General features: G+C 41.2%; 1 protein-coding gene across 2 annotated transcripts in view; it reads left to right on the top strand.

The window, feature by feature from the left end:
- The window catches only part of TTC27 (tetratricopeptide repeat domain 27), a 176,963-nt gene extending 165,031 nt beyond the window's left edge, over positions 1-11,932 (top strand). Inside the window, exons 17-20 of one of the 2 annotated variants that reach the window (XM_055399033.2) lie at positions 2,640-2,837; positions 4,116-4,227; positions 7,822-7,922; positions 11,697-11,932. In XM_055399033.2, the coding sequence (XP_055255008.2) occupies positions 2,640-2,837; positions 4,116-4,227; positions 7,822-7,922; positions 11,697-11,819 (534 nt within the window). In that variant the 3' untranslated portion in view covers positions 11,820-11,932. Of the gene's footprint in view, positions 1-2,639; positions 2,838-4,115; positions 4,228-7,821; positions 7,923-11,696 lie in introns of those variants that run through there. The other variant, XM_088841553.1, reaches the window with a different exon arrangement.
- Positions 11,933-12,646: the final 714 nt, after the last annotated feature.

Below are 12,646 nucleotides of genomic sequence, written 5' to 3'. Positions count from 1 at the left end.
AAGTGTGTTTGGTGTCTGCACCCTGAACCCCAACAGAGGCACTGTACCTCCTTGCCGTTTTACAGTTCCCTTTGCTGCTGCTGCTAAGTCGCTTCAGTCGTGTCCAACTCTGTGCGAACCCATAGACGGAAGCCCACCAGGCTCCGCCGTCCTTGGGATTCTCCAGGCAAGAACACTGGAGTGGGTTGCCATTTCCTTCTCCAATGCATGAAAGTGAAAAGTGAAAGTGAAGTCGCTCAGTCGTGTCTGACTCTTCGCGACCCCATGGACGGCAGCCCACCAGGCTCCTCTGTCCATGCGATTTTCCATCGCCTTCTCCGACAGCTCCCTTTCAGTTCAGTTCAGTTCAGTTGCTCAGTCGTGTCCGACTCTCTGCGACCCCATGAATCACAGCACGCCAGGCCTCCCTGTTCATCATGCACCCACAAATACACACACACACCACACACACACACACTCTCTCTCTCTCTCTCACACTTTACGAACTTTTCCGCTCTCAAACACCAGCACTACAGCTCTCCATTTTAACTGGCAAGAAGAATAAAAGATTTCTCTTCCCCCTTGGCTACTCATCATGGCTAAAATGAGGAGATAGGATGTTGGGCCAACTGTGAGAGCCCAGAAAAAGCAAATAATTTTACTACTTTAGTATGCTTCACTTGTCCACCTTAGTAACTCTTTCACTAGACCATCTCTTTCGAAGTATGTTAATCCTTGAAATGTTTACAGAACAATTACTTAAAACAGGCAGTGCACATTCATGCCATTTCTCCTGCATTGTGACTTTCAGGCTTAAAACCATGAGTGGGGCTGTAATATCAATTTCATTACTTTCAGATTTAAAACTGTACATGTTGAATTATAATGTGAATTTATGGGCAGAGATAATTTACCTCGTCTGTCACAAAAGAAAAAAAAACACAATTGAGTGTTCTCCCATCCACTTGTATCCCTGGATGTAATTACGGCCATGAGTCTGAGCTCATATTCCTAACAGTGTTCATGGGCCAGAAGGGCCTTGATTCCTTGGCTGCATCTCACGTCTGGATCAGAACGCTCTGCGGGGAGACAGAGTAAGGTGTCGGTTGTATTTCTCTTAGCAACTCTTTCTGAAAGAGGTGTGTTCATGCAGTCTTTCTTTTAGGCAAGAGTCGTTTATTGCATCAGTACTATGTGCCAGGCACGATGTTAGACATCAGGGACACAAGCTGATGAATGTGGTCCTCTCCTTGAAGTCCAGAGTAAGAATAAAGATGTGGCACCCCGTCTCTTGGAACCTTGCCACTCAGAAGAGTGTGTCATCTGTGGACCGTCAGCCTCAGCACCACCTGGGAGCGTATTAGAAATGCAGACTCTCAATCCGAGATGGAGCAGCATCTCATCCAGGATTCTGCATTTGCAGCAGGCTCCTGGGTGATGCTGCTGCTGTCAGTCTAGGGGCCACACTGAGTAGCAAGGTCTGAGGGTACTCTCCTTGAGCTGATTCTTTAGGTAGATCCATGTGTCTTTGCTGGCCTCCTATCACAAGGGTGGGTCATTGAGGATGCACTTTCTGTGCCTCCAGGACCCCTTGAGATACACGGCCCAATATAGCTGTACCTTGTCATAGCAGTGTAACCTGCAGTGGCTCAACTTAGTTCATCTGTCAGCATTCAGAGTATCTGGGGTAGAATGTGTAAAGACTAATAAAAGCGAGATGGCCAAGAAGTTGCCAAATGGTGAGTGGAACTGGGGTAGTTGGAAGGACAAGAGATACTTTCTGGGTAGCCTGCGTGCCTGAGGCAAATGCATTGGTAGTTTATCATTCAACAGTGAGGAAGGGCCAGGACCACGTTAAGCAGAACTCTAATTCTGAGCATTATTGCTGTGATCCGGGAGGAAAATAGTGAGGCCAACATAAAGGAGGAGAATCTAGATTTAGGACTCATGGATGGCATCACCAACTCAATGGACATGAGTTTGAGCAAGCTCCGGGAGTTGGTGATGGACAGGGAAGCCTGGTGTGCTGCAGTCCATGGGGTCGAAAAGAGTTGGACGTGACTGAAGTGAACTGAGGAGTGTTGAGTTAAATCAGTTACGTGTGGCCCAACCACCAGAATCTAGGTTGATGCTCAGGGTGCCGGCTCTGAGAGTACAGGAGGAAGAGGGATCTGGGATCGAGGTTTCCCTCTAGGATAGGTGGAGGGTGAGAGGTTGATGGGACTGTCTGGTAGGTATTGAGGTGCACAGTCCGGGGGCTCTGTCTGGAAGGTAGTCGGGCTGGCGCTGCACCCAATCTATCTGTTGGGTAGATACTTGGTCACATTGTGTTTGCAGCTACAGGTGTGGATCAGATCTTTTGTAGAGGACCCTCAGAGCAAGAAGAGAGGCGCGCGGAGCCTAGGGCCCTGTGAGGGAGAGCCCTCTGAGGAGCCTGGAAAAGGGACACCGGGAGAGGTCAGATCACTGTCTGCGATCCCAGACAGTGGTTCCGGTTGGGCTCATCTTGTTTTTTACTCTTTAAAAGTGGCGGAGTGATATTCTTACAGGCCTGATATGGTTTTTCACTGTCATCATCGTTGATGGTGAGGGTGGCCCTTAGTTTTTTGTTATTGTTTGGTTGTTTCTAGCTTACCAGTTTCTTCTGTGCATTTTTTAAGGTCCTTAAAATCCTGGTCAGGGCAGTGATGGATGGGATGGCCGATCGTAGTGGCGATGTTGCAACTGGCCTCAGAGGAAAGCTGCAGGAGTTATTTGGCAGAGTGACTTCAAGAGTGACGAATGATGGAGAAATCTGGAGGCTGTATGCCCAAGTGTATGGAAACGGGCAGAGTGACAAGCCTGACGAAAATGAAAAGGTGAGTCCTTCCCAGTCCTCTGGGGCTCTTACCTTCTATTTAAACACAGACAGGATGAATCTGCTTTTTTGCTGGTTGGAGGGAGACTAATAATTTGAAAGATAAGATCAATATGCTTGTATTTTCAGTTGTGATGCAGAGTCTTTTAACATAAGCACCCTGAATTGTGGACAGGTTAGGATGTGTAAACATTCATCTTTTTTCTTTCCATGAGTTTTTCTTAAATGATTGTTCTGTTTCCCAAAAAGGGTCTCTTTAACCTGCTTTCCTTGCAAGCCGTGAACAGCTGGTTCTCGTTATGTACTCCACACCCCTTTCTGCAGGCTCCTTGCTGAAGACTAAGGTAGACGCTGCAAGGACAAAGGAGTGTTTAAATCTGGGTGGAGACTATGAAGAGGAGAAAGAAACAGGAGCTCGATAAGACTGTCGGAGAGGAGCTTTTCAAGTCTAAACATAAATGTTTTACAAAGGTTGCCCTGCCCCCTTTCTTGCAAGTGCAGTGGAACACCAGTTAGGTTCAAGTTAGGCCTTCAGCTTCTTATCTTAGAATGTAAAAGGGGCCTCCAGAGTTTCCAGGGTTGGAATACTGTTTTGTGTTCTTTTCAAAACATCCACAACAAATCAAACATACTTGTATAAGTTTGGAATTCGCCACAGTACAGCTAATCTGTGGGATTCTTAGCCGTTCTCTCCCCTGCTCAGTCCACCCAGCTGGCTTTCAGCAAAGCCTTGTCAGCCTGGAGAAGGCATACTCACATGCATGTGTGCACACACTCCTGCTTTCTGTCCTTCCATTCTTCCCGAATTCTGCCCTCTCTTGCATATGTGGCATTAAGGATAATCTGAATTCTCTGTGATTTCTCCCTCAAGGGTGGGGAGGTTGTAAGAGAAAGTTGTTTTAAGCATCTGTGTCGTTACCCACCTACCAGTAATTCTGCAGTTTTCACCAAGTTCACACCTCGTTCTCTAAACTGGTCTCTTAAGCTGATGTTTACAAATGCCAGGGAAACGTGTATACTTCTTATAGATTTGCAAACCCTGCCTTTTCATTTTTGGAGCGAAGTGTCTTCATTCAGACATGCCCATTTGATTTAACTGCTCGTTGCTGTTGGATGTACATCTGTATCCCTTCTTTGATGAGAATAATGCAGAGACTGTGCTGTATAACCCAGAGGCTGGCTTTTCAGCTGGAATTAGTTCCATATGACTTCCAGGAAGCAGAGTTTGCAATGTGAATTCTGCTTGTTGTTCTGAATGCTGTTCTTTTTCTTTCCTCAGGCGTTCCAGTATCTCTCTAAGGCATACAAGTGTGACACACAGTCCAGTTGTTGGGAGAAAAATATTACGTCATTTAAGGAAGTGGTTCAAAGAGCCTTAGGACTCGCACATGGTATTTGATGTAACGTTTGATATCCATGGTGTATTTTAATGTATTTCTACTGATAGGAAAACATATTAGTCAAAAGTGAAATTCCATTTCAGATAATTTCAGATTATTTCATTGTATTAGAATTTTTGTAGTTAATTCAGCAAACATTTATAGATTAACTATTATGTAGTAGGTGCCCTAGAACAATGAGAAAAAATAGGCTAGAGGCTTAGTGTTTGAATAAGTGATGGATGGATAGGAAATACCTTTACAACTGTGTTTAATCTTCACACAGAAGTAACCTCCTGCATTGATGATGTAGTAGTAAGAAAATCTGAACTTTTCTTGACTCATATTCTTCTTTTGTAAATGAAAATATTAAGAGTACATAGATTTCTGGAGTGCATAGCAGTATATTTTAATGTGTGGTATTTGAGGGGAGAAATAACCTTACCTAGAAAATTGTATGCCTATTGGGGAAAGATATTCCAGATAAAGGCTGCTTTTAATTATTTGCATTAATGAAAAGTATACCAGTTACAGGCAATAATGCACTTTTATATTTATGTTTGAACATAGGCGTGTGATGTGCTGGGAATGCAATTCAAATAAAATAAAGCCACACTGTCAAGGACTGTGAATCTATCCTAAAGTCCTGTAACTTCTGCAATTAATAGTTGCCGCAAATAGGGTGCCAACAAGGGGCTATATAAAGGGCAGACCTTTGGACTCAGGTGGCCCTGAGCTCCAGTACCAGCTCTACCACATGCTAACTTGGTGACTTGGGGTCACCATCACTTACCTTCTCTGACCCTTAGTTCCCTTGTCATGAAAATGGGGATAATACCTATGGTTGTTATGAAAAATAAGTAAAAGCATATTGAAACATTTAACAGTATCTTACACATGGTTTAAATGTTAATCCCTTACCTCCTCACCCCCCACCCTGTTTTTTCTATAGTAGAGGATCTGAGTTGCGTGATAAGGGACTCAACTAAAAAGGAAAAAATAAGTAAGAATAAAGCATAACTTTGCCTTGAAAAAAGTCACAGAATGTTCAAACAGTTTAGAAATGGACTTAGTAGTTAATAATTCTACTTGTCATTGACAAAAGGATATAAATATCGAATTTCCTGGGCCACTCACCTCTTGACAGATAAGGTAGAATTTAGACTCTGCGTAGCTGAAACTCAGTGTAGAAGAGGTTTAGATACTTTCTGACAGGCCAGTGGAAGGAGGGTCAAGGGTGGCTGGAATTTACAAAGCTTGTGCTGGCCTCAGGGTAGATAGGCTCAGGTGGAGTTCATTCTTTCAAAGTTCAAAGGCCTTTGGCCTTTGTGGATACAGGACTACTTTTGGAGGAACTCATGCTAAGGTATATTATCTACACAGTTATAGCAGAGTGCAGTTTACTTTGAAGAACTTATCTGAGCTATTTCAACTTGCCAACCCTGAACATTTCTGTGAAAAGTAGGTTCTGTATCAGTCAATGCCAAGATATTTTCTATAATCACTAAGTGGTAGTATTAAACCTGTCAAATATAAATAGGCAGGTTAAAGAAGTACTCCAGGAAAAAAAATCTTTATTTTGCACCTTAAAATTGATTTCAAACTATTTTTGGTACCCTTTTTTCTCCTTCTGAGAAATACTTAGAGAAAAACAAGTGTCTTTTCTTTCGAGTTTCTCTTTGACTTGAATGAATTATGTGTTCGTGCTCCTTATGGCATTTTAAGCATACCTGAGTGGATGCTCAGCTTTTGTTTCTAGTGATATTTTAGATTTATAACGGTAAATCTTACCCTTGTCTGTGTTGCTTTTGTGTAGCCATGTTCCATGGAAGAATAAGCTGAGTTTCTCTGTTATTTCTGTTCTCTTTTTTTATCTTTCTCCCAATCACTGTGCTCCACCTCACCCAATTCTGGAAAAGGAAATATGATATTAAAAAAAAAGAAATTTCTATATGATTTATTCCTTTTCAGGTTGCTATTTTGAAGAATAGACATGTGCTCCAGAAAGCTTGGTAAGGGTTTCCGCATAGTGTTGGAGACCCTTCTATAACAGTGTTGTCATTGTGTACCCATTGTTCTGTCTGGAGGGTGTTCATTTACAGTCTGTGTTGTTCTGTTTTCTGGGAAGGAGTGGGCAAAAGTTCATTCTTTCTTTGCCATCCAGGAACTTTTAAAATCATAGTTATGCGTTTTAACTACAGTCTGCCTGGAGGAAGCATAGCCATCTTGGATTCACTGATATTTGAAACAGCAGGTTATTTCTCTCTCTCTGTGTCTCTCTGTCTCTAATGCCTCTTGAAAATAGGAGAGGAAGGGGACTAATAGAGTGTTTGTCTCTTTGCTCTCTATTTTCTTTTTCTCAAAATGACAGTGGAGGATTGAAAACAGAATCACAGCTGTTTTTGATATGTTGCTAGGTACTAAACAACCCAAGTATCTCACTCATGGTAGTTACAACCTTCCTCTATTATGGGACACAGACATCATAATCCTTAATATCTCCAGGTTAACCTATTCCCTTTAAAAATGAGTGTGACATTGTCGACTCCCATGCATCCTTTCAAAATCTAGTTATTATTTTGGAATAAGAATGCCAGACATAGCTCTCATGCCGTAGAAGCTATTAATGAATGACAAACCTACTTTACCAGGCACACACAACCTCTGCTAGTTTACATACAGCAAGAAGTCTGTTGCCCGTCCCTGTTCTAAGATACAGGGTACTGAGTCTACTTCAGTTGCTGCACTGTTTAGTGGAGTTTTAAAATAGGTTCTGGTTATTGATCTTTTGTAGTGAGCATAATTTGTAGGAACAGAAACAAGAAGGAGTCAGTGGAGAAACCTGAAGCATTATATTTTTACAAAGCTCTTCACTTGTTCTTAAGAAGTGTTACTATCCAGGCCTTCTGCTAGAAAGGGTTATAGCCTCTGTTCACAATTTCAAGTTTAAGCAAAATGGGCTCCTCAGAATGCGGGAGGCAGAATTGTTGGAGGGGGTGGCTCTTCTACCCCACTCGATGCTAATGGTCACCAGGCATGGCTCAGCGGCCGGAAAGCCTAGTCATGCTCACCTTCCCCAAATGCAGGCACCTGGGTTGTTGACATCACTTCCAGAGTGGTGATACAAGCTCCAAGTATGAAAATACAGTGAGAATTGAGCTATGAATGTCTGGCATGTCACTTCCTTGGGCTGGTGTCATTGGCAATTGTGAGTCCCCAGCAGGGACTCGGTACTTTGGGAAGCCGTGTTAAGATGAATGAACTGCGTCTGTTTTTGTTCTCTGTGGGCATCTTGTCTCTGCCTAATTTCAATTATCTGTGCTTCTGTGTTTTTTTAGAGTCTATTCCTAACAATCTGTAACTCACCAGAAAAACGCTCATTTTCTTCAAAAGTCTCCTTTGAGCAATAAATTATCCTTTTTAAGGGATAAAAGGGAAAATTATGCACATAACTTATTTTCCTTTTACCAAAATAAAAACTTCCCATGCAGAAGCATTTCTAAAGTCTGTTACTATAAAATGCTAATGAAATAATCGGATTTTGTGCCTTTAAATTATCATCATTATCAATTTTTAATGGATGTTTTCCGTGTATTTATCTTCCAGTGGCTATTAAATGCAGTAAAAACAAATCCAGTCCCCAGGAGGCTATACAAGTGCTGTCTTCAGTTCGACTCAATTTACGGGGCTTATTATCTAAAGCAAAGGTGAGAGTGAAATGTGAAGGATTTAGAATTATCATAGGAAAAAAATAGTTTTTGTTGTCAGCCAGCTGCTCTTAAGTTTTCTTTACGTGAGGGATAACTTCAGGCCCACATTTCATTTCATTTTTAAATTTTGTGTGTCTATTTTATTTTTGGTTGTGCTGGGTCCTCATTCCTTTGCATGGGCTTTCTCTGCTTGCAGCGAGTGGGGGCTGCTCGTTGTTGTGGTGTGCCGGCTTCTCGTCCAGCACCTTCCCTTGTTGTGGAGCATGGGTTCCAGGTGCGCAGGCCTCAATGGCTGCAGCTCCCAGGCTCGAGAGCTCAAGCGCCACAGTGGTTCACAGGCTTTGTTGCCCTGAGGCACGTGGAATTTTCCCAGACTAGGGATTGAACCTGTGTCCTCTGTATTAGCAGGCAGATTCTTATCCACTGTACCACCGGGGGGGTCCCTGCCGTTGTATTTTAGATATTAGCCCCCAGGTGGTTGTGCTGGTGAAGAGATCATGGACCTAGTGACTAAACCACCCTACTCACGGGTAACTCAGGAATCTTTGAAATTAATATTTATAACCCAGCTCTTGATGCTTTCTTTAAATTAAACAGTGCTCTTCTACTTACATCACTTTTCCCCCAAATGTGGCATATATACTACGAGTAGCACTTGTGTAATTGTTATTTTAATGTATATTTCAGTGCGTATTAGAAAAAGTGTAAGTAGCAACCAAATCTATAATTTCATGAATATTATTGCTTATTTTCTATTTACAGTAGTGTTCTAATGTTTTCCTTAAAAAATACTTTTATTTAAATAAAAAATTGATTTTGAGACAGATATTAAGTAGGTGATATATGGATTTGACAAAAATGTTAAAGTAGATGTCAAACTCAGGTTTGACAACTAAAACATAAGCTGTCAGTTTACAAATACCACCCTGTGAACCGGTGCCAGGAGGGGGACGGCTGAGAGTCATGAGGGAGCTCCTGAGTAGCTTGGACTCCACATCTCTACCTGTGACAGATCAGGTCTGGGACAGCCTGGGAAATCTGTATTCAGTTTTCTAGGTGGTTCTAACATGTAACTAGGTTTGGAGTATACCCCTGGGAACAAAATTTTTGAGTAGTATAACTTCTAGTACAAATTAGCACTTTCTTTTCTAATCTTTGTTTGCCTTCCCTTTTTAATCTTGGGTTGCAGCTAATTTTAACTCACTTCTGAGAGCCAAGTTCATGGCATGTGAAGGTCACTTCTGTACACAGGTAAAGACCTTTCCAGAGGGTGCATTTTTATTAATTGCTTGATCTTTTCAGATCAGAGCATCATTTTTGCCTCTGTGTAGATTATTAACTCACTTTCCTATCTTAATGAGTGTGCCTGCTGGAAGCAGGTTTCTATAATCTGAGGGAACTATTTTCTCCCAGCTTGACAGCACAGCTTCAGATTATGTGTCTCTCAGAAAGCTGCAGGAGATCTCTTAAAGAAGGACAAGGTAGCAGACTTTTTTTCATAACTCTTATTCCCAAATTGGGAGCTCAGTTTCCTAGTTTCGATGAGGTCATCAACTTACCCATGATTGTTTATTTCTTCAGGATGTACTCCACAAATTTCTCTTCCTCTGTGCAAATCTTATAATTAATTAATTTTACATAAACCTACACTTATATATGACTTAAATAGTCTTTTTGTAATGTAATTTTACTCATTTATTTTTGGCTACCCTGGGTCTTCACTGATGCACACACTTTCCTCTGGTTGCAGTGAGTAGAGTAGGGGGCCACTCTCTAGTTACGCTGCTCGAGCTTCTTACTGCAGTGGCATTTCTTGTTGCGAAGCATGGGCTCCAGGGCATGTGGGCTACAGTAGTTGTGGTTCCCAGGCTCTAGAGCACAGGCTCAGTAGTTGTAGTGCACCAGCTTAGTTGCTCTGTGGCATGTGGGGTCCTCCTGGACGAGGGATGGAACCTGTGTCTCCTGCATTGGCTGGCGGATTCTTTACCCCTGCGCCGCCAGGGAAGCCTGACTTAAATAGTCTTGTCTGTACTGTCCAATCCATTCATATTGTGGAATTCCAGACACTGAAAATGAGGCCTCAGAACATCATCTGTGTATAGATTTTGTTCTCATTAGATCTCAACTGGATTATCCAAAAATGGAAAAATTGCTTCCCAACACCTCCTTTGAAAGCACCTTTTTGCATATAATATTTGGGAGCCCCTGATTTTGTAGTAAATCATTTTTACTTTTCTACTTTGTAACAAATTGGATTTGCTAGAAAGAATTGCCTTCCAAAAGAACACTTTTCCAGAACACTTTAAAAAGTGAAAATGACTGAGGATAACTGTGTTAAATAATAGGCTCAGTTTGCACGAATCTCTGGTCCTTTCCTGCCAGGCCGGGCCACTTCATGGAAATAAACTCCTAGATGAAACCCAGAAACTCACCTAAAGTCATCCAGTTCTTGCTCGGCCAGGACAGGGTAATTCCTCGACCCTCAACATCCTGTCCTTGTATAGATTTGCTGCCAAGGCAGTGGGGGTGGGGGGTAGGTGGCATGAGGGCAGTTGGTGAGAGCCAGAGAGCCTGGAGACAGAACAGATATACCACTTGCACTCCATGGGACCCTCAGCAAATTATTCTTTCTTCCTAAGCCTCAGTTTTTCTCTGCTTCCTCCTTACTTTATAGGAAGTGAGGCAGATTTGTATGATTTGCAAGTGCTGTAACTCTTAGTAAAAATAAATATGCCATGTAAGTCCAAGTTACGTTGCTCAGAGGTAGAGTTTTTTCTACTGATCACATCACAGCGGTTGGTATGTCAGTCTATTGTGAAATGCTGTGTAAGACATGACTACACAGTTACGTGGCAAAGCTTTACAAAACAGCTCTTTGCTCCATAAATCACTGTGGGAAACTCCAAGCTTATCATGGTGATGACGCCTTCACTCAGAACATCTTCAGGATTCCCTTTTTAGAATAGCTGTCGGAATGATTGCTGTCATCTGTGGTGGCGGTGGTGGCAAATAGTCATATTTTAATGATGTTTGTTTTTTGTAAACAAATCATCTTACGTGTGATGAAAAAGATAGATGGTAAGCTGAGTAAATTACATTTCTGATTAAAACACGCACACACAGTGTGGTCATAAAATCCTGAAGCTAGTTTTCCTGGGTGCCTTTACTGACTCAGCAGGCAGTTCTTAGAAAGGCATTCCAGAATGTGCCAGCCATGGTGGTGTTACTGAAGGACGTTTCAGTATTCCCCCACCCCAAAGCAATTCCTTTTCCAGAAGGAGCTCACTTTTGTTTTATTGGGCTGGACTTCTTTGTTTTTACCCAGTCTTGATGACTGTTGTGGCCTCTGAGTCCTAAGCCATAATTAATTTTCAAATAGCATAAAGAGTATGATTTATATGACCTTGAATATAAAATGTATTTGTTTTGCTTGTATACACAACGAATAGATTTGTTTTGCTTAGATGAATAATGTCTATTTATCCAAAAACCATCTTATGACATTGAAATGAATAATGTAATCAATATTCACGATAACCATTTCCAAGAGGAGAACCCATTTGAATTTACAAGTTGAAGCATGTTGTTTGATTCATCCACTGTTGCAGCTTGTTCATTTCCAGGGTGGTGAATGGAACAAACACGACTATTGCTGCTATAATGTTGTGTTTTTCTTATATGAAGGGAATTTTAATTCTGTACTGTGTGTCTATGTTTCTTTAAAGAGATGGTCATTGTTTTGATAGTTCTGCTTTGTTCTTTATGCTACAGCAACTTTTTACAGACACGGCAAGTGGAGAAATGTCCAGGGAACTAGCTGATGAAATAGCAGCTATGGACACCTTAGTGACAGAGCTTCAAGACCTAAGCAACCAATTTCGAAATCAGTATTGACCATCCTGGGAAGTTTCTGGAAAAGGTGTTTCACTTTCCAGAATTTCTTTTATATCTGTGTATCTGAAACTCAAGATACTGACTTTTTAAATAAATTTCTCTTGTATGGCTAACATCCTTGGCTTTTGTGATTTTTTTCCAAATGCTTGAACTTTGTGAAATACATTAAATAAAATGTTCCTTTCCTCTTTCTTTAGACTTAATTACAGTTGAATTCACTATTTTTATTATTCTTGAGGTATTTCAGCACAAAGAGGGGGGGAAATGTAGTTTTCTTTTTAGCATGGAGTTTATTCTCTCTCAGCCTAAAGTGAATTAGATCATTCTCTGGAAAAAGTCTAAACAGGAAAAAAAAATCACACACTGCAAGTTTGTGGAATCATTAGATTGGCTGGTATATTATCCAAAAGTGATAAAAGAGTACATTCGATGATGGAAACCTTTACACTTCTTGAGATTTTGTATTTGGGTCAGAAAGATACAGACTTGGCTAAATTAGGAATATGGGTATGGTTTAACTTCTAAATCACGAAAATGAGAGAAAAAAATGACATAACTCAAATCTTGACTCAACCATTAGCCACTAGTAACTAGACTCACCCTCCTCATTGTGTATACTGCCAGCCTTAAAGATGGTTATTTAATAAGGTTATGATGAGTGAAGACAGCTATAAATGGTGCCATATTACAAAAATGCCAAAGTAAAATGTTTTCTTAGTAATGTCTATGGAAACAAATATTGAAGGCGGCAGCTGAATTTAATAATCTTACTACAAAAGTCATAGTAAGGAATTTGTAGTCCTGGCTTTGTTTGCTGAATGTTCAGT

The sequence above is a fragment of the Moschus berezovskii genome, chromosome 11, assembly GCF_049115385.1.
Source record: "Moschus berezovskii isolate FMDL1 chromosome 11, NW_MosBer_1.0, whole genome shotgun sequence".
NCBI lineage: Eukaryota > Metazoa > Chordata > Mammalia > Artiodactyla > Moschidae > Moschus > Moschus berezovskii.
The sequence above is the reverse complement of the archived record's forward strand: the minus strand, read 5'-3'. Positions and strand labels throughout refer to the sequence as shown.